This window comes from Sminthopsis crassicaudata, chromosome 5 (genome assembly GCF_048593235.1).
Source record: "Sminthopsis crassicaudata isolate SCR6 chromosome 5, ASM4859323v1, whole genome shotgun sequence".
Taxonomy (NCBI): Eukaryota; Metazoa; Chordata; class Mammalia; order Dasyuromorphia; family Dasyuridae; genus Sminthopsis; species Sminthopsis crassicaudata.
The window spans coordinates 100,657,664-100,680,314 of record NC_133621.1 but is presented as its reverse complement, the minus strand read 5'-3'; the positions used below and the strand labels follow the sequence as shown (position 1 = coordinate 100,680,314).

At 36.7% G+C, this 22,651-nt stretch overlaps 1 protein-coding gene across 1 annotated transcript; it reads left to right on the top strand.

Annotated features, from left to right (window-relative positions):
• Window positions 1–1,095: 1,095 nt before the first annotated feature.
• On the top strand, window positions 1,096–22,331 carry SSBP1 (single stranded DNA binding protein 1). Its single transcript, XM_074267718.1, has 7 exons — window positions 1,096–1,217; window positions 3,500–3,566; window positions 6,208–6,268; window positions 8,603–8,743; window positions 11,098–11,185; window positions 16,847–16,935; window positions 19,470–22,331. The coding sequence occupies exons 2-7, from the start codon at window positions 3,543–3,545 to the stop codon at window positions 19,511–19,513; spliced, it is 447 nt and encodes a 148-aa protein (XP_074123819.1). The 5' UTR covers window positions 1,096–1,217; window positions 3,500–3,542; the 3' UTR covers window positions 19,514–22,331.
• The last annotated feature ends 320 nt before the right edge of the window (window positions 22,332–22,651 follow it).

The window sequence follows — 22,651 nt, the reverse complement described above, 5'->3', positions numbered from 1 at the left end:
CTATGAGGCACATATAGGTACTGTACATGTAGTATCAACTATATAGAGTAATTATATGTATATTAGAAATTTTCTGTGCAAGGATTGTTCCCCCATTAGAACGCAAACTCAATCAGGGACTATTTTATTTTTGTCTTTGTCTCCCTTGCAGCTGCCATGCAAAGTTGGAAAAATAAGTGGTGGCATTTAGGCTTAAAAAACTGAAGTTTTACCTGGGACATAGGATTTATCTTCAAGTATTTAAAGGGCTATAAGGCAGAAGAATAATTAGAGTTTTTCTGCTTGATAACAGCAGCACCAGCACTCAAAGATTTAAAGCCTCATATTAAAAAAAAACTGTCCAAAATTAGAATTTTTTAAAAATCTAGAAACAAACTAGGTGTTCAGTGATAGGAGAATGGTTAAATAAATAACGGAATAGAAATATGATGGAATATTATTGTGCCAAAATAAAAGATGAATGTGAAGAATTTAATGAAATGGAAAATAAGTGATGCAATGAAAATAAAAACAAAATAATATAGATATTAACCACAATTATATAATTAATAAAAATTTGTAGAAAAGGCTAAAAAAAAGTCACCAAAAATTGAATGTAAATTACTATGGTGTGGAGGTATATTTCTCTTTTGGCGTATTTATATTTTAGGTTTAGTTAACAAGTTATAAAAAATGGCAGTACAGAGGGATGGCGGTGACAGAGGTCAAGGAGAAAAGTGAGGGCACTCGGTTCGGAGCCGAGCCGGCAGGCGCTCCTCGGGGAACGGCGGGAGGCGGGAAGGAAAACGCAGTCCTCCCACCGTGCCCCTCCCCCACTAGAACGGAAGCTCCCTGAAGGTAGGAGCTAACTTTTCCGTTAATTGATTTCCCAGCACTTAAGCAAGGAGTCCCGTCCATAGAAGATGTAAGTATTAATAGAATTGAAAGAAATTATGAAAACGGAGGAAGGAACGTGGGAGCAGTTGGAGAGACGAGCCAAATTCTACTCTGGAGGAAGCAGCAAGGACGAGAGTGAGAGGACTGCTCGGGCGCCGCAGGGCCTACTTTTCAGGCTAGGGGCGGGGCCTGCGCAGAGGAGATGCGTCAGACCCTCCGGGCCGCAGGGGGGCGCTGACGCCTCTTTAGCCGCGTGGCGGCGGCTCTTCCGCTTCCGGCGCGCTGCAGCTCCTGGGTCCCCATCTGCCAGGTTCGGCACCGCTCGCGGGCCTCCGCGTTAGGTAAAGGCGGGGAGCGGGGCGGGATGACCCGGGCGGCTTCTCGCGCTGCCTCCTTCCTCTCCTCTACGGCCCAAGCCGTGGGCAAGGCGCCCGGACATGGCTTTGAGAGCCAGGGCTCAGTGAACAGGTGTTCCAGGCCGCGCCGCCGCGTGCGGGGAAAGTGATGAAGCGGGGAAGGGGTTGAGGCGGAGGGAAGTAGTCACTCTTCCGGCCACGTGACACAGCGGAAGTGCTCCCGGGACTCGGGAGCCGAGTTTGCTTTCCATCCTGGCCGCTGCTGTTTCTGTGTGGTGTAAATTGAGTTCGCCCATATTTGTAGTTAAACCGCAGGCATCGAGAGCGGCTAAATGACTTATTACTGTTCCCATGGCAGGAAGTGGCAGACCCCGAGTTAGAATTTGGGGCCTGCGACACCATAACCAGGATGCTCCCCCATTGGAGCCGATGGCTACGGCAGGGCTCGGCCCCCAGATCCGTGACCCCGCTTGTCTGCCTCCCCCCACGGTGGTGTGGATCCCCTGATGCCCCTCTCCGAATGGGATGGGCGCTGAACTCGGACGCAGCCATGACCCCCCCTCCCCCCACTTGTCCCCGTGGCTATCCTTGGCTTTGCGTTGGAGGCCCCCGGGGAATTTACACCAGAGTTGAGAGTCGGGCTAAGAATGAAGGGAGGAAGATCCTGCGATCACTTGATCCCACTTGTGGGACAGTTTTTGGGGATTAGAGTGTCACGTTGGGGGGAGAGCCAGGGAAGCAGTTTGGCCGGAATGGAAGCGTTCTTGAAGGGAAGTAATGAGACTTAGGCTGGAGAGGGACGTGGGAGTCATCGCGGAAGGAAGGGGGCTCAGGAAAGGGGTTTTGAGCGCACACAATGATCCGAATTAGAGGGTTGTTTTTTGTTTCCAATTCTCTGGGGATTTTGGAAAAGAAAAGGGAGGGCAATTAAAAGACTAATTAAAAATAATAAAAATGTATAATTTATATAAAATAAAAAATACAAATAAAAAAACAAATTAAAATTAAAAGACTACAATGGGAGAGAAGGCTTTTAAATCCCAGTCGTGGTTAGGATGGAGGACAAACAGGTAAAACGTGATAACTTATTGGGTAATAGGAGAGAATAGAATCAGGGATAGCAGACAAGCCAGGGAGCTTGAAGGAAGGCTGTTAAAGAGGAAGGGCTTCAGCTTTATTTTCCATGTGTTGTCTGAGGTAGCTCTGGGAAGCCTAGGTCTAGATGACCAGGTAGTGTGCGGTATAGCACTGCATTCAAGAGCGGGAGTATGACTGGATGGAAACCACAATTTAATTCAATAATCACGTATTTAGTACCTGTTATGTATATCAGGCACATAAAGCTTGCTTCCAGATCTCCACTGAATAGAAACCCACTCCCCAGCCCGTTCCAGTTCTGGATAGCTATATCCAAGGCCGAGTTTATATTTTGTAACTTCTGCCCGTTGCTTCTGGTTCTGCCATCTGGGATAAAGAAAGTCCAATTCCTTTTCTGTAGGACAGTTCTTTAAATAGTCTCCCCCTCCACCCATCTGGGAGTTTTTTGCCTAATTGAACAACTGGGGAAAGGAGTTGGATGATCCTATAAAGAAGACAAGTAGGAGGGCAGTATCACGGAATAAGACTTTCCTGATCTCTCCTCCCCATCTGGAAATGTATGTCCCTCCCAAACTATCTTTATTCATATAAAATATTCATTTGTATATATCCAAAAATATACCTTTTGTCTTCTTCTATTAGAATGTGAGATCCTTGAGGGCAGAAGCCATTTTACTTTTCTTTTTTTTTTTTTTTTCCACAGCTCCACAAAGCCCCTAAGATGCAGAGAAGTCAAAGGAGGATGAATACTGAGGAAAGGCCTTTGGAGTTAGCAGTTAAGAGATTGCTGGTAGAAAGCAGTTTGAATAAAGTGAAACCATAAATTGAATTGAAAAGGGGTTTAGAAGGGAGTGGAAGATAAGGTGGTAATGGCTTTGAGGCTGTTTTTAGTCCTCTTCTAGCTGGTAAGGGTGAGGCTAGAATAGCCTGTGTGGACAAGCTATCCATATATCAGATCCGTTATTCTTAGAGTGAGGTTGTGTACAGTGTGAAGTAATTTCTCAAGCCTTCAGACTTTTTTTCATTTAAAATTCAAATCAGCAGCTCTGTTCTGTTAATGAGAACTTTTGTTCTAAGCTTGACTACACAGGAATCCTCTGGAAGCCAGACTTTAAAGCTGTTTTAATTGGCATACAGAGCAGCATATAACTCAGTTTTCTGTTCTTCAGGAAGAAATACCAAATTGACAAAGAAGAAAAGAAAATAGAAGCCATGTTTCAAAGACCTGCTTTACAGGTAACTTTCTTTTCATCTCAGTTAATGGAATCATTTGCTGTCTGAAATGTTTCAAAAGTTTGAGCACTTTTAAATCATTACTTGGGTGGGCAAAAACCTCTCTTAGGTGTTTTTAACATGAAGTCCTTGGACCCCTAAGGGGATTAAGGGATACAGCGGCAGGTAAGGAGTGATTGTGAACTCTGCCATTGCCCTCAGAATGTAACAAGACAGATTGGGTGCTACAGTGACTATACTCATCATCTATTCTGTGTGGGGCCTTTCACCTTTCACCTTGGTGTGAAATCTACTTCTGAATTTGGCTAGCTCTCCCAATCTACAATCACAGTACCTAAGTTACCAACGACCTCTACCAGATGGTTATAACTAAACTTTCTCAGCGTCTTAGGGGATTTACCTTCCTCATCACTCTAGCTTTTGAACCTCCTTCCAATATGTTTTCTGTCTATATAGCCTTCTGCAATAATGACATATGTAAGATCTTAAACATAGCCTTTTAAAAAAAAATTTTTTCAGTTTTTACATATTTCCACATGAAGTCTTGTTGGGAGAAAAATCAGAACAAAAGGGGAAAACCACAAGAAAGAACAAGTACCAGAAAAACAAATATGAAAGGTTATGTTTTGATCTGTATTCAGCCTCCATAGTTTTCTCCCTGAATGCAGATGGCATTTTCTATCTGAAGTTAAATATAGCTTTTGCTTAATAATAAGGCAAAAGAAATTATATCAGATCACACTCTTCCACCAGTGTGTTTGGGTGTGGGATATATGCAGCAGCCTGGAAGAAAAACATGTCGGGGAAAGAAACAAGTGATTAGTGCAACTGCAATGGACTGCAAGCTTCCTTGTCATGGGTCCATTCAGGAACATTTGTATTACTTGGAGCTACTTCTCTGCCAATGAACTTCACTTCTGTGAAAGCTGTGGAAATCCTCCTTGACTTGAAAACAGCCTCTGCAGACTTTTTCATTTGCTAATCATCACCCTCAGCTATGTGACTGGTAGTTCTCTTTAAGGTGAACAGCTGCTAAGTTCATCAAGGTCCTAGCTCTAGGCTGTACAGACCAGCCCATGCAGGAGCAGCACTCTGAGCTGTGTAGGCAGAAACTGTGCAGGGCAATCAGATCCTCTTCAGTGCAGCCACTGTGTAGTCATGGCACAGTTCGTAAGGTTCAAGTTCCCTTCTCAAACCAGCTTCTCCGGGTGCTACAGTCTCTGCTGCTTTTTCTTCTCTGGCCAGAGGACTCCAGAGAGCAAAGCTGGTAGGAGAAGCTTCACTTTGATGCAGCTGTAGGTGGCGCTGAAGTGCAAGAGCTGCACCTGGGGCTCCTGTCCAGTCCTGTCAGTTTTCACTGGCCATCAAAGCCCAGGAAGCTTTTCTGCTGACTGTGGGAGGCTTCCACTGCTGAATTTTCCTTCACTTTGTCTCACCTGTTGCTGCCTTCTCTTGTCTTCATTGTCCTGGAGTGTCATAAATGAGCCCCTCCTGACTCTCAGTGACCTACCTTTTATAGAAAAAGTCACAACTTTGCTAATCTAGTCCATAGCCCTTTTTAGTCATATATCAACCATCATATGTTTATATAATCTCCTATTTTCTTAATTTCAAACTCTTTAATCACATATACATTTAGATGTAAGGAGGTTCATGTCATATCTCTCTTTAAGGTTTCAACAGAATAGTCTGTATATGAAATGATTTCTTTGCACTCACAATTTTCTAGTTTTTCATAAATAATTGACCTTATATAATCCACATTGTTGACAGAGTTCTAAATCCTGAAATCCAAATCATAGATCTTTTTTTCTTCCTAAAATTGTCCAATTTACAGTAAAACAGGGTTCATTTTCTGGTTTCATCAGACATCAAAATATTCATCCCTAACAAATACAACTGCACTTGACAATATAAATCTTTTTTTAGAGCACACACTTCTACTGTTTTTATTTGAAACATATGCATATGAAAATGGCTTAAAAATATTGTATCTTGCAGATAAATTTTAAGGGTGAAAAATTACATTTTTATTTTTAATTAACCTCTAACTGAAATTTAGCATTTCCTTCATTTATTTAAAAACATTCTCAGGATTCCATAGGTTTTTCCCAGCCTTCCAAAGGGATCTATGACATAAAAAAAAATACTGGAATATAGTTTGTATATAAAGCTGCTATGTTGTTTCCACTCTGCATACTGTGCCAATCTTTAGCTTAGTCATGAGACTTAAAAAGAACTCTGACCATATGGAAATCCAAGAAGAACCTGGACACAGTCAAGGACTGTATTATTCTGGTGCTCTCTATTGTAGTCTTAGGAACATTTTAAATGTATAATTAGGTCTTTTGATGGTGATAGTCTCTGTTATGCCCTTGAAGAGAGGGGAAATTTACTCTCTTTGTGATAGAGGGGGGTTTTGGGGAACGTGATGAATTGTTTTGAAAATTCCATTCAGTACTTTTTTCAACCAGCTATTATTTTGTTCAGATTTTATGGACAATTGTTTTTTGAGTTTTGTTTACAACAAATTATTTCTTACTTTAAAAAAATATCATTTGGTTAGCAAATATTCTTTTTTCTCTGCTTGTTTTGTTTATCCTTTCTGGAAATTAACACTATGCTGTTGTTTTTTCCTATTTAGGTACTTCGTCAATTTGCAAGACATTACTCTGAAGGAAGTACTAATTTAGTTCTTGAACGGTGTAAGTAGCTAATAGCTAAGTTTATATTAATTATGTAAATACCCTTAAATTTAAAGGTTAAATTAAATTAAGCTTAAATTCTGTATATTTAATTTATGTAACATATATAACAATTGTATGTATATATGTGTTAATTTATCTATGACAAATGACCTATGAATTCTTTCATTATCTTAGGTTTTGTGCCTGAACCAATGATCCCTTAGAGAACATCTGGTCCAAACCCTTCATTTTATAGATGAGGAAATAGGTCAAATCAGGTGAAGTGACTTGTTGAACATGACACATAGTAAGAAACAGAGCCAAGATTAAGCTCAGGACCTTTAATTCCAAATCCAGGGATCTGCCACTATTTTGTCACTAACTAAGGTAGAATGGGCCGCCTCAGCATACATTTCCGAAAGTCTGTGCTTTTTTGCCAGACAATTTTCTATTTCTCATTGAGTGTAATCAGTTTAGAGTTCAAGCTCCCTGAAAAGTCTGAACTTCAGAACATAGGGTAAAGGAGAAGGGGTATATAGAACTGAAGAAGATATCCACTTTCCATCTATCTTCCTTCTGTAAAAATAAAAGAGAAGTAGGAGAAGGGGTATGTGGAGGAACAGATTAGAGGTCCTTGAGATTTGCTAGTGTTAGAAGAGCAGCTCAGCTATTAACCAAAGTACTTATCAAGTATCTAATCTTCCTACTTTGCCTATAATTTGGCTTTTCCTTGAAATGTTGAACTTAATCTCACCCAGAAATTCTCAATAGGGCAATAATAATCAGCCACTGACTTCATTGTAAACAATTGCCAAACGTGGGTCTATAGCTTCTAGAAAGTATTTTACATACTAGCATCATTAGGCATGGGAGGAAGAGAAACAAGGTGAAAGTATGTCTATCTATATGCCACTCTTCCTGAAGTTCTTAAGCATTTAAAATTGACTGAGAGCTCCAAGGAAGTAGACTGAGAGACATGATATACTGTATTGGACATGGGCTAAAGAGGATATGTGATGGGAGATTTGGGGCATGTACATGCCTTCTCCCAGCCCTTTCTGGGAGAAAGGAAGCATGTTCACATTATGTAGAACTTCACATTTCAGTGGCTATTTACTTTCTTCCCTCCTTGTATTTTCTAGTTTGATCTCCAAGTCACAACTTGCATCCTTTGTTCTCATTCCACTTGGTCTCTGTGGTGACATCAACATTTCAAAGGTCTGCTGATTAGTCTGGCCTGTGCATTTGATCACGTTGGAGCCTCTCTTTGACTAATTGCCCCTGTTAGCTTGTTTGATGCTATTTTCTTCCTATCCTTTTTTTGGTTTGAAGGGTCTGAAATCTTAAATTATAATAGTAGGTAGAGGAATAAGATGTTGCTTTGTATAAGCAGAGAAGATATGTCTTGTCTACTTGTGTTACTATGAGCAAGAATTTAACTTAATTATGATTTTTTTGACTCTTGTGAATCTTATTTTATGGGAAACATGGCAAGTGAAAATAGTTAGAAATCCCTCTGTTACAATACTAACATGGTTTTATAGCTATCTAAATTTATTTGCCTTATTAAAATATGTTTAACTTTTTTTAACTTAAAAGCTCATAGCTATTATTTTGAAAGTAATTATTCCACAGTATGGATGTGGGAGGTGTATGCCCAGGACATATCCTAGAAAATTACTTGTTTTTAAATTATATTTTGTCTTTTATGTAATCAGCAGAAATCTACCTTTTCTCCCTTTTTCTCATCAAAAGAAACCACTTAGCTGCCATTTGACTGTGCCAGTGTAATAATTGTTGCAATAACGCTGTAAAATTGAATCATGTATAAATGTTTTTTCTTAAAGTTTATCCCTTCATTTTTAGATCTATTTTCTAGCTGATGAGCTGCCTCTGAGGCTTTATTCTGATACCAGTTATCAGTGTTCTTCTGAAAGCAGGCTCTATTCTCCACCTTTTTCCTCAAGCATGTGTCTCACCCACTTTCCTCACCTTCCATTTTGGAGCGGTGAAATGGATAGAGGCTAGGTCTGGAATTAGGAAGCCGTGAGTTCAGATGCAGCTTTAGATATTTAACAAGCTTGTGACCCTGGACAAGGCTTACTCTGTCTTTTTTGGTTACTTCAATTGTAAAATGGGGATCATAATTGCACTTATCATCTGGGATTTTTTTGAGGATTTAGTGAGATAATAATTGTGAAGCTCTTAGCACTGTACATGACATATGGCTCTCTTCCTGTTTTCTCCTATTAAAGCATAGAGAGATTTAGTTTTGTTGTTTTTTGAAGTATTTCTTTCAGTTTAAGATTTTCCTTTTTCAATTGTACTTTTATCTTTGTTTTTTTATTTTAGCTCTTAATCGTGTTCAGTTACTTGGAAGAGTAGGTCAGGATCCTGTTCTGAGACAGTCAGAAGGAAAGAATCCGGTCACAATCTTTTCTATGGCCACAAATGAAATGTGGCGGTCAGGGGAAAGTGATACATCCCAACAGAGTAAGTTTTAAAGGCTTTTGGGTGAACCAAATATTTTTATTATTTTGGGTAACAATGGGAGTGTTAATCTCATTTATAAAGTAAAAGACATCCTTTCCCCTCATATATACATTGTTGTCTTATGTAAGTAAACTGACTATCCTAATTCTTTTCAAAGAGACTCCAATTTTATACTAATTTTTTAAATAGTGGCTTCCTTAAGACAGATTGGATAAGATTTTTCTGTGTGTTTCCTTGTGTTTCTTTTTTATTCTGATTTGAATGAAGACTAAATGAGCATCTCTCTATATATAAGATAACAAAAAGAGAAGATTATACATAAAAATGCAAATCTCTTTTATGTACTGCTTGGTTTTTTTTTAAGTAAATTAAGCCTGGTGGGTTTTTTTTGTTTGTTTGTTTTTTATTAATTTTATAATTATAACATTTTTTGACAGTACATATGTATAGGTAAATTTTTTTACATTATCCCTTATACTCCTTCTGTTCCGAATTTTTCCCCTCCTTCCCTCCAACCCCTCCCCTAGATGGCAGGCATTCCCATACATATTAAATATGTTATAGTATATCCTAGGTACAATATATATGTGCAGAACCGAATTTTGTCGTTGTTGTTGTTGCAAAGGAAGAATTGGATTTGGAAGGTAAAAATAACCTAGGGAGGAAAACAAAAAAAATGCTAACAGTTTACACTCATTTCCCAGTGTTCCTTCTCTGGGTGTAGCTGTTTCTGTCCATCATTGATCAATTGGAATTGGATTATCTCTTCTCTATGTTGAAGATATCCACTTCCATCAGAATATATCCTCATATAGTATTTTTGAAGCCTAGTGTTTTTAATAAAGCTGCCCTGTTTGTACTTCTTTTTGGCCTTTTGTTCTTTTCTGTACATTTTTTTAAAAAGATGCCTCAGTGACTTTTTTTTTTTAGCCTACTGTATTATTGATAATGGACTATATGTACATTCTCTAAGGCACTGATTGCCAAAGTTGTATGATCTATTGGGATGCACAAAGAAAATATGCAAACCAAGGAGAGCAGCCCAGTTATTCAGCAAGCTATTGGTCTGTGCTGTTCTCTCCCTTTGCCCAAGCACATAGTGGGCTGTTGCTGAGGATGGTCGGCTGTATTTGTTACTCTCCTAGGGGTTGGTCAGGCAGTCCATTTTTGATCTGGCCTAGATTATTCCTCTTTCCTCTTTTCTTATCATGAAAGTAGTGGTCAGTCATTCCCTACTTGTCTCTCTTGTGCTCCTGCTACTGCAATAGCACCCACCTTATATGGATGATATCCTGGCACATGGATTCCTTCTTACCCACTTCAGTGGCCCACCTTCCTTCCAAATCAAGTTGGAATTCAGCCATAGATTATTAACAGGAATGGGAATAAACATTCTAAACACACCAGTTTGGAAGCGAATGAAGAAGTCATACATTAAAAGGATTTTGTTTTTCTGTTTTTTTCGATGGGTAGAGAATCTATTCTTTTTAAGAGATTACATTTCTGTTCATTGGCTATGCTTCCAAATCATGCTACTTATTTTTCAGTTTCATCCCCCAATTATGCAAAGTTTTTGTTGAAATTCAACTACTTTAAAATTTTTTCCCTTTTTTAATATCAGTGTAATCACCAAGTGTTAGACTAATAAAAATATGATCACATCGCTTTCACTGAATTGATTTTTTTAGGAGAGCAAAAAGAAAAAAAATAGTGTTGAGAAGGAAAAGTAGTTTAAAAAATAATTCAGCTTTATTTTTTAATGTTTATTTTGCATGTATTTTTAATATATGCCATTAATACAATAGAGATATGTACATAATTTATGAATAAACATATATGTAAGCAGCTATGTGCTAAAAAATTGATGATGGTATATAGTCAAAAGATTTTAAATATACTGAGAACAGTTTTTTGGGGTTTAGAGAAACTCATCATTACAGTTTACCACCAAGTAATCATTTCTTTTGGCCAAAGTAGTTCATGACAACTTTCTGCTAAAAAGAGTTTTGTCCAAATTGGTGGAGGACTGATATATACACACACATATATATATTTCTTGAATTAAGAAACATTATTTTGTTTAAAGATAAGTTGTTTTTCACTTATTTTAGTAAATAGTCTTTTTAATAAATAGTTGTTCACATTTCATCAAGGCCACTCAGCTGACCATCTTATTAGTTAAATAATTTTACCTATACTTGTGATATTTTACTAATAAAACTCAGGAGTTTGGATCTTGTCAATGCCATTTTCCTAGACAGCAGGCTTTAAAAAGAGCCTTCTTTGGTTGGTTCTCTTAGGAAATTCTACTTCGTGTGGTATCTACTAATATCTCTAACCATCTTTGTGTTTAGGTGATGTCAGCCAAAGAACTACATGGCACAGAATATCAGTTTTCAGGCCAGGCCTGAGGGATTTGGCATATCAATATGTGAAAAAAGGGTAAGTAGAGAAATGGGGATGGAATGATTAAATACCTGTAGAGTTGAGGGTAAAAGATCTTACATCAAGGAGATTGTAGGAATCATGTGGTTGTAGAAAGTTTAGAATCTTCAGGGGTGAGATCATTTCTTCTTCTTTTTTTTTTTTTTTTTTTTTTTTTTTGGGGGATGTATTTTTTTGGGGCACTTAATAGCATTTTATTTTTTCCTGATTCCATGCAAAGATAGTTTTCAACATTATTTTATTTTTTTACTAAGATTTTGAGTTTCAAATTTTTGCTCCCCAAGAAAGCAAGCAACTTGATATAGATTGTACACATACAATCGTGTTAAACATATTTCCACATTAGTCATGTTGTTGAAGAACAAGAGGGAAAAGTCATGAGAAAGAAAAAAACAAAAATTTAAAAAAAGTTAAAATAGCATGCTTCTATCTGCATCCAATTTCCATAGACATTCCCTGGATGTGTATAGCATTTTCCATCATGAATCTTAGAATTGTCTTGGATTAGTGTCCTGCTGAGAAGAGTTAGGTCTTTCATAGTTGAAAATTGCACAATGTTGCTATTACTTTGTACAATATTCATCTGGTTCTGCTTACTTCATTCAGCTTCAATTCATGTAAATCTTTCATTTCAAAAAGTTTTTTTTGAAATCTGCCTGGCTCATTACCATCCTTTGTATTTTTTTTCTCATTAATTCCCTTGATATTCTTGACCTTTTGTTATTCCAAATGAATTTTGTTACTATTTTTTCTAGCTGTATTAAATAATGTTTTGGTAGTTTGATTGGTATGGCATTAAGTAAATTTATTTAGACGGAATTGTCATTTTTCTCATATTAGCTCACCCTGCCCATGAGCAGTTGATATTTTCAGGTTGTTTAGATCTGACTTTTGTGTGAAAAGTGTCTTGTAATTGGATTCATATAGTTTCTGAGTTTGTCTTGGCAGATAGCCTCCCAAATAGTTTTTATTGTATACAGTTATTTTATTTATTTTCTTGATAGTATTTTATTTTTCCAAATACATGGAAAGATAGTTTTTAGCATTCATTTTGTGAGATTTTTTGTTTCATATTTTTTTTTCCTTCCTTCCTTCCCTCCCCTATCTCCAAAGAGAGTGAGCAATCTGGTATAAGTTACACATTCTACAATTATTTTAAATGGAATTCTCTTCCATCTTTTGTTGCTGGGCTCTGTTAGTAGCATATAGAAATACTTTTTAGTTGATTCTCTAGGCTTTGTATGCCATCATATCATCTCTAAAGAGTGATAATTTTATTTTTTGTTTTGCCTATTCTAATTCCTTCAATTTTTCTTCTCATTGCTAAAGCTGACATTTCTAATTCGGTATTGAATAATAGTGTGGTAATGAGTGTCATTGTTTGGCCCCTGATCTCATTGGGTTTTAGACAAATACTGCTTATAATTTTAAGGAAAACCATTTCTTCCTGTGCTCTCTAGAAATGGGTGCTGTATTTTGTCAAAAGCTTTTTCTGCATCTTTTGAGATAATTATATGATTTCTGGTAGTTTTGTTATTTTTTTGTGATATAGTCCATTGTGCCTATAGTTTTCCTGATATTGAACTAGCGCTGCATTCCTGGTATAATACTGGACATGTTAAGTTTAAGATATTTACTGGATATCCAGCTTGAGATGTCTGAAACTCAGTTGAAGGTCAGCACAGGAATTGTGGCAGGATAAGTATATCTGAAAATGGAAAGAAGTAAGATGATAATTAAATCCACAGGAACTGGTGAAATCACCAAGTAAAGTAGAAGAAGAAGAAAAGGGGGTCCAGGACAGAAGCTTCTGGTTAGAGGGTGTGTTCTGGATGAGGATCCATCAAAAGAGATGGAAAAGGGGACAGTTAGGTGGCACAGTGGATAGAGCACTAGATTTAAATTCAGGAGGACTCGAGTTCAAATGTGGTCTCAGACACTTAACACTTCCTAGCTGTGTGACCCTGGGAAAGTCACTTAACCCCAGCCTTAAAAAAAAAAAAAAAAAAAAAAAGAAAGTAAAAAGAGATGGAAAAGGAGTGTTTTAATATGTTTTAATAAGAACCAGGCAAGAGTGCTATCCCAAAAACCTAGAGAGAAGTGAGTATCAAAATGAAGAGTAATCAACAGTTCAGAAGCTGCAAAGGAGGATTGAGTAAAGGTTGTTGGATTTGCCATTTGTAAGGTTCTGATTTAGCTTTTTGAAGGTCTTTGGACCAGCTTTCCTTTCGGCAGAGTAATCACCACAAGAATAGCCAGGGATAAAGTCCAAATTCTTTATTGTCTCCTTCACAGTCTGTCTCCTTTACTTGCGGCTGATTAGCTTTCTGGAGACCCTTCAGATGGGACTTGGCCTCAGTGGAGAAATGAAGGAGGACAGGCCAGCCACCATGGTGGTGGGAGATGTAGTGATTCTCTCTCCTCCAGTCCTTGTTGGCTGTTATATACTCTATTACAATCACAATCAGTGTAGGTGTCAATCTTGTAGAACTATATTAAGGACTAAGTACATGTGCTGAACTAGATAATCATTGTCTTATCAATTCCTCTGAATTAACACCTTGTTTCAAGTATGCTTCTCCAGAGTTCTGCATCTCTACAGGCAATAATAAGAGATTGCTAATCATTTTGGAAAGAGCACTTTTGATGGAATGATGAAGTCAGAATCTGAGTTGTAAGGGATTAAGAAGAAAGTGAAATGAGAGATAGTAGATGCATCTCTTATACTTAAGATTTTTCAAGGACTTTACCCACAAAGGACAGAAAGGATAATAGTTGGTGGGTATAGAAGAATCAAATGAAGGTTTTTTGGGGGATAGGGAAGAAATATTTATAGGAAGTATGGAATGAGCCAGTGGCCAAGGAGAGACTGAAAATATGTGATAGATTGGGGATGACAGAGGGGGCAATCTGTTGGAGATGGTATGGAATGGAATTGCCCCAGCAGAGTTTTAGCCTTGGTAAAGAGTAAGGTCATTCAAGGAACTGGAAGCTGAAGGATGCCCATCAGTTGGGGAATGGCTGAATGAGTTATAGTATATGAATGTTATAGAATATTATTATTCTATAAGAAATGATCAGCAGAATGATTTCAGAGAGACCTGGAGATACTTATATGAACTGATGCTGAGTGAAGTGAGCAGAACCAAGAGAACGTTGTAGAAAGATTATACAATGATCAGTTCTGATGGATGTGGCTCTTTTCAGCAGCAAGGTGGTTGAGGCCAAGTCCTTTTTTTTTTTTTCTCCTGAGGCTGGGGTTAAGTGACTTGCCCAGGGTCACACAGCTGTGAAGTGTTAAGTGTCTGAGACCAGATTTGAACTTGGGTCCTCCTGAATTCAAGACTGGTGCTTTATCCAATGCGCCACCTAGATGCCCCTGATTCAGGCCAATTCCAATAGTCTTGTGATGGAGAGAGCCATCTGCACCCAGAAAGAGGATAGTAGGGACTGAGCATTTTTTGTTGTTGTTTTGCCTGCTTTTTGTTTTCTTTCTCATTTTTCCCTTTTTGATCTGATTTTTCTTGTGCAACATGATAATTGTGGAAACATGTATAGAAGAATTGCACGTATTTAACTTGTATTGGATTTGTTGTCTAGGAGGGGATTAAAAGGGAGAGGAAAAAATTTGGAACACGAGATTTTGCAAAGACGTTTTGAAAATAAGTTTAATTAAAAAAATGTAGGTCCACTTTATCATATGAGATAGGGATGAAGGAAGATTTAGATAGTGATAGAAGACATTTGAGTTATTTAAGATAGGGAGAAGAGGAAGCTCTTGGGAAATGGCCTCAGATTTTCCCTGTAAAATATTAGGTTCTCAGACAAGAAATAGGGGAGAAGAGAACTATGGGAAGTGAGTTGGGATGAAAAGGTTTGGAAAAGTGTTGGGAATAGTGGGATTAATGAGTTGATAAAGGAGACTTATATAACAGCATAGATACCTAGCAACAGTGAGGGCCCAGTAGAGATTATGTAACATAGATTTGTAGTGGATCCAGTCAGAATGGTGGAGTGCTTTTTCCACCTTTGTTTCACCAACTTGTGTGTAGGAGTAAAGGCAATGAATGGGGAGATGGTCAAGGCTAAAGTTTGGCAGGGTAAAATTGTTGATATAATAAGGGAACTAAGGACTCAATAGAGAACAATGTAGAGTTGAATTGATTCACTAAGGCATCAAGCTGGGGAAGAAAGAGAATGGCTCGTATAAGGGAGATGGCCTTAGAAGAGCATTGAGGGGGTAAGGGTTACAAGATCTATGTTACACAGAGATAGGTTTTAATAAACAAAGGTAGAGAGAGAGGTGAAAAGCCAGTACATTATAGTCAGAAATTCTTGATGGTGGAAGTGGCTCATTTGTGGGTGATGGCTGAAGTGGGGTGTAGAAGTAAGGAATGCTGGGTAAATAAGTTGAGCATCTGAATTAAAATGTCTGAGGGAAGAGTCAGTAGGAATATTGAAATCCTCTAGTATGAGAGCAAGAATTATAAGAGAAAATTTATAAGCCATATACTGAATATGGTGTGCTCTCATCAGTGAAGGTGCTGTGCTCTATGAATAATACAGAATTAAATTCACTCAGAAGAAACATGAGATACACAAAGGAAGAGAATCCACCCCAAATATTCATAGAGACTATTTATAGTGTCCAACCTGTGGCAGAGCATTCCAAGCTTGTTTTGGCTTGATCTGTCATAGATGGATACACTGTAAGTCAATTCTGATATAGTGATGTCATTTTGGGCCTCTGAGAATGGACAACCACCATTGAGGATGGAAAAGGAATGATTTGGAGGTCACTAGAATTTTTATTTATTTTTATTGTTGTTTTTAGTCCTGCCTGATCTTCATGACCCATTTAGGGTTTTCTTGGCAAAGCTACTGGGGTGGTTTGCCATTTTATTCTTGTACTCATTTTACATATGAGGAAACTGAGGAAAAAAGGGTTAAATGAGGGTCTGAGGCCAGATTTGAATTCAGAAGAATCTTCCTGACTCCAGGTCTGGCATGCTTATCTATTGTGCCACCTAGTTGCCCCAAGTATGGATAGCTTGAACTTCAAAGGATGAGAGATTGTAGTGTAAGGGTGGGAACCTGAAAATGGCAATTTTGTATCATTCCACCAGTGATGTAAAGGGAATAGTGGAATTGTAGCTAAGCGCTTCCATAAATGCTAATTTAATTGAATTCAGTTAGAAGTGATTGGTAAATTTGGAGAAGGCAGGTTAAGCTGAATGGTCATATTCCATATTGCAAAGGATTGAGAAGAGAGAAAAGAGAAGAATAGAAGCAGTGAGTATGGACAGCTTTCTCAAAAAGTGTTAATCATGAAGGGAAGGCCATATATAAATGATAAATGAATGGTTGAATCAGGTAAGGGTTTTTGAAAACAGAAAACTTGGAAACGTAGGTGTCAGGGGAAGAAGGGAGGGAGAATAGGTAGGGAGAGATTGGAGATAAAAGAAAGTGGGAATGATAGGACTCTGCTAAAGAAGTCGAGTTTATTGAACGTCTCATTTTGAGCTTCAAAATCTATCACTGTATGTATAATTAATTGTGTATTTGTATGTATGTGTGTTTTAACTCTCCAAATCAAATTCTGATATGAAACATGTAATGCATCAACCTTTTCACTTTTTTAAATTTTGTTTTCATCAGGGCTCGAGTTTTTGTGGAAGGGAAAATAGATTATGGTGAATACACGGATAAAAACAATGTGAGACGACAAGCCACAACAATCATAGCTGGTGAGAAATTTATTTCTTCAAAAGATTTATCCTCTGGGGAAGAGAGATTGTCTTTATCATTCTCCTTTGTAATTTGTAAAGGCTAGAGCATGTTCTGTATGATTTTGAATTGAGGGTATTGGGATGTTTTCATTAGTTACTATATTTAAATACTAAATTACTTGAAAGGTAGACCAGAAAAATTTTAAGTGTGTGTTTCCTGAGGCACTTGCACATTTACCAAGAGCTCAGGATAATTAGAGATAATGTGATGTAGTAGAAAAAGTTTTAAAGTGTCTGGAGACCTGAGTTCATAACCTGGTTCTGACATTTAGTGTTCATAAGACCTTTAACAAAGGACAGAGTTTCAGTTTCCCCATGTATTAAATTGAGTAAGAATATTTGGATTGCTCATCTCTGTGGTAGTTTGGAAAATTTTAAGGTGCTATTTTAAAATATGACAAGTACTTAGTGTCTAATTGCTGTTCATAGGACTCAATTGAACTTTTATTTCATTATACTCTTTTAGCTAAGGTGAAGGTTTATTTCTTTTCTGAAAAGTCTTTGATTTGGAGCAGCTAGATGGTACAGTGGATAAAATACCAACCCTGAAGGCAGGAGGACCTGAGTTCAAATCCAGCCTCAGACACTTAACTCTTCTAGCTGTGTGACCCTGGGCAAGTCACTTAATCCTAATTGCCTCAGAAAACAAACAAATAAATAAAAGTCTTTGACTCTCCACCAAAATAGAATTGAATCCTTACTACCAGCATAAAAAAACAAAAACAAAAAAGACCCAGTGTATTTTCATCACTGATTTTGGTTACTTTTCAAAAGTGGGGTAGAGTGAAGGGTAGAGATAAAGGGAAGCGGTTTAACTAAAAAAAAAAGGCACTACCTAGAGATACTAAGAAAACTCAGATCAGTTCTTGTGTTCTTTTTGTTCATTTGAGGCTTCTAGATGCTATCTGCCTGATTAGAAAAGTATGGGGTGTGCTTACAGAAACTCAGTTTGAATAGAGGGTAAAATTCAAGGGGAATTGTATGACATTTTGGTCTCGGCTCCCATTTTTTTCTCTTCATAATCATACTTATAAAAAATTTTTCTTTTGAATAAGGTAGGCCTTTTCAAAGACAATTTCTAGTCATGAATCCTATCCCAGCAAGTTTCAGTGATGAAGTAAAATTTGTCTCTGCATTAGAATTTGTACTTCTCTTTATTATTTATACTTTGTTCATTTATATATGGACAAGTATTGAGAACAAATACTTTGAGGATATGCTACCCTCTACACTCAGTGCTTATGTTTTACTTGTTTTTTCACTCAGCTTGGGAGTCTACCATAAATTTAGTCTTAATTTGATTCCCTTGTTTCAGATCAGAGATTTCCAGAATGCTGTCTCTTTAACTTATTTCATGTGCTTTTATTGTGATCTTTACCTACTCTGGAGAAGTGGAAGTATATGATTTTCCATTTCTGATAGTGAGAATTGAAAATTGGGCATATTCTCTTCTAAGTGAAAGTTCTGTGGCTGTTTATTTTTATTTTTAAAGTTGTATTGATGACTTTTATTTTCTATAGTTGTTTTCTAGTGTACTTCTAGTGAACTTTCTCTGTGACAAAAAACCCCAAGACATTAAATCAGCTTTGTATGTGACAATGTTTGCAACATTCTGTATCATTGGTTCCCTATTGCCTCTTTAGCAAGAGGCGAGATGTCTGTTTTTTAGTATTTTTCAGGACCAGTATTGCTCCTCAGCCTGACTTTTTAGCACCTTTATTTGTCTAAAGAGTTTCTAGAAAAGCTCCTTCTTCAACATAGTTGATACTCCTGCTATTTTTTTGACAGTACCTTTTTCCAATCAGTTTGGACTGATGAGATTTCTATTTTTTTAACTTGAGATAGAGAATTTGTACCTTCCCTTAAGTATATTAAATATTCTTTTATTTTTTTAAAGTAGTATTTTATTTTGCCAAACACATGTAAAAATAGTTTTCAACATTCACCTTTGTAAAAGTTTGTGTTTCAAATTTTAGATATTCTTTTTAAAAGGCCAGTATAGCATCAATTCTTCATGTCTTTCTTTTAATTGTAATTACTTTTTAAAGATAAAGAAGCAATTTCAACAATTTTAAAGATTTTTGAAGATGAATAACAACATAGGGGCAATTATTGATCAATCAAAAAAGTTTTCCCCAAATACTGATTTACTGTTTCTAGTGAGCAGTGTGTGTGTGTATAAATATATGTATGTATGAGAGAGAGTAGAGGCTAGACTTGGGGTCAGGAATACCTGGGTTTAAATCCTCTTCTGGTAATCATTAGTTGTATTATCTTGGATAGGCCATTTAATGTCTGTGTCTCATGTTCTAGTCTATTAAATGGAGATGATAATTCTTAAGAGTGTGTGTCTCATAGGGTGGTTGTAAGTCTCATTTGAGAAACCATATTTTAAGTACTTTGTAAATCATGGCCATCATAGATAGACTAATGAAGAAGAGGAGTAAAAGGGAATTTTGAAAATAACTATTTTCTCTTTGGATTCCTTACAGAAAATATCATATTTCTGAGTGACTACGGAAAAGAAAAGGAGTGAAATGAATGACTCATTCAAAGCCTATGTTTGGACATCCTCATTTTGAAATCATGTATAATTTTTGAAATTGCTTTTGACAAGAATTAAAATACATTTTTACATACATACATAAGAACTAAATGAACAAAAAGCATTTTTTTCCTTCTCTTGTATTGTGAACATTGAGTGACCTATTTTGTATCTTATTCACTTAAAACCTGGTTTACATTTTTAAAGTATAAATTGTATATACAAGCATACATTTTACTGGATTTTCAGTATCAGTTAATTCAGCCTTCTGTCTGTAAATGTAAATGGCAGTCTGAAAGGTATAAACATGATGCAACGAAGATGAATCCCTTTTACTCAAAAACTACTGATTGACCAAACAAATCTAGAGGTTGTGGGCCTCTCTGAACACCTCATCTATATCTTCATCCAATTTAATATAAACTTTAAATATCCAAAAATAACAATGACTCTCTAGGGCATGTTCTGACACAATCCCCTTCAAGTTGACATCAGTTTATTAGTGACGGTTTTTTGAATCCTTCATTCAAACGTTTTTATTATCTAGCCCATATATTTCCATCTTATCCACAGGAATAATATGAAAGTCCTAAAAGTTCCCTTGAATGGTCTGGTCATTTTATTTTGGTATATTAACGCTTGAGTAGATCACAACCCTACCTAATTTGTTTATTAGGTGGTTGCCCCTTAATCTCATTCTTCTGAGGGATAAAGGTGCTGTTACAATTATTTTCAGGGTTACTTTTCTGGTGAGATCTTTGGGGGAAGCTATATTCCTATTTTTGTAGCTGCTGAGCCCCAATCATTTTCCTTTTCATTACTAATTATTTTTAATTAGAAATAAAATAATTACTAAAGAAGTGTAGTTAACAAATGAGAATAATAATAAGCATTCATATGTGTGTATATGTGGGCTTAAACAGTCTATATACATCATATACAGACACAAATTCATATATATGACTATATGCCACCAGAACCCTTCCTCTTACATCCTATACTTTGACTATGACCAGTATCATTAAAGTCATCTCAGACCCTTAAAGTACTAGAATTAATTTTCTTCACTTATATGGAAATCCAGTATTACTCCTTTTTAAACTTTTATAACATAAAGTTGAAAACATCATCCTAAGAAAAGATCTCACACATCAGTAATGACAAAAAACATTTCTTTAGCTTCTCTCAAGCTTACAGTTTTAATCATCTCTTTCCATAGTAGACTGATACAAAGTTAAAAACGCATCTTCATGGGGAAAAGCACATTGTACAGATTCTTGACAGCTCTTCATGGCCTGCAAATATCTGCACTTTTATTCCACAGGGAGGAATGCTTCATAACAAACAGTACCTTACCTGTCATTATCAGTTCTTCAATCATTTTTTCTGCATCTTACAGTTGTAATAATTGTCAGCCCCTATCGTTATACAAATTTAGTTCCCTAAACACTCCCTTCCCTTCATACTCTTGTTCTCCATTGCCACTTCCAGACTTTTTGCCATCATTAAGCCCATAGTTAACAATCAATTTCAATAATATTGACCTCTGGGATATTCTCCTCCATTGAGTTCAATGCCTGGCTCAGTTTTTTTTTTTTTCTCCTCCTACCTTTATATGTAAAATATATGAATATTTTAATATTACTATTGTTCACTCCAACATTCTAATTTCCTAGTTCATCAGCTTGCTTCCCTAGGCCTACTCCCTTCTTCCCTACCTAAGCTACGCATAGAAATATTATGCTGTCTAGAAATGAGATGATGAGAGCTTCAACTAAGCTGGTTCCAGTGATAGAAAAAAAGTTTGGATTGAGAAATGTGGAATTAGAAGTGAGAAAATTTGGCAATATGTTTGGGTTGAATTGGGGATAATGCAAATATTACCTATCTTTGTCTTATCTCTCCTTATCCCTACACAATCCACATCTTTCCCATCTGTTTATCCTGCTTCTTTTGTTTCTTAATTTCTAAATAGTAGGGGACAAAGAGAAATCCAGTTTTTTCAGCTGGAAGAACTGAAGGATCACAGATGGAGGAGATCAACCCTTACAAATTGATGAAATCTCTGAATTTTATAATCCATTGGTCCCATGCTTGTGCCTGGACTCCTAAGATTTTAGGCTTTTGAAGTTCCAGGAATCTTCCATTTCCATTATTCCTTCAGTCTTCTTCCAGCTGGGCAAAAAAGTTACTTATTAACTCCCTTGCTAGTAAAGAGCTATTACAGGACAAGTACACACAGTCCATAGCTGACAATTGGGAATTGTCATTTTGTGGGAATCAAAAGTTTGATACCTTAAGATACTGGGCACAGTGGTATGGGAATTGTTGGAATGAAGTAAAATAATTGCATATAAACACAACTTCTTATATCTTTTAAGAAACTTAATATATGGTAAGTCTTCCTTTGGCTAGAGCCACTTGTTTTACAATTTATATTCTCTGAGTCAATCAGGGCCCAAATCTGGGAACTATTGTTGATCAGTCAGTGAAAGCCAGAGTGATTTGGGTTTAAGACCTAGTCCTATCCTGTAAACCCCAAGATATCTTGTGAGATTTCAGCAATTAAAATTTATATTCCTTGCTACTGGGCCCAGATGACTAGAGAAGAAAATGAAACTGGTGACTTCTCTCTCACTTAAATTCAATTTACTTGTATGTTCTAGTACCACTTCCTTCATGTCATGGTCTTGTTTTTCATGATCCACCATTATGTTTGCTAGAATTTGGCACATTTATCTTTAATTCTTATTTATGAAACCATACTTTTTATCACATTGGATAATAAACATACTCTTTATGAAGTCCATTTTTCAGTCTAGCCATGACTATAGATCATCGTTTTTCAATGGAATTTAAATTAGATCAATTCCCAATATTGATGTGTTGTATACCTATGTCTCTTAGTGAAATTTCTTAACTTTTTGTGATGAGAAACGGGATAAAGTCATGATGTAATCCATTTCCATTTGGAAATTTCTATAATTCTGGTAGCTATTACCTGGTCATTCTTTATAATCATAGAAATTATAGAAATATAATTATATGTAAAACCTATAATTCTGGTAGCTAATGTACATTAGATAAGAATGCTGGACCTACATACAAGTCAGGAAGATTCGTCTTCCT

What these genes read in the sequence shown, in the direction of transcription:
- SSBP1 (XM_074267718.1), top strand. Translation starts at nt 3,543, where the DNA reads ATGTTTCAAAGACCTGCTTTACAG. An exon ending in TTCAAAGACCTGCTTTACAG is followed by an intron (nt 3,567 to 6,207) that starts GTAACTTTCTTT and finishes TTTCCTATTTAG; the next exon opens with GTACTTCGTCAATTTGCAAG. An exon ending in AGCCACAACAATCATAGCTG is followed by an intron (nt 16,936 to 19,469) that starts GTGAGAAATTTA and finishes GATTCCTTACAG; the next exon opens with AAAATATCATATTTCTGAGT.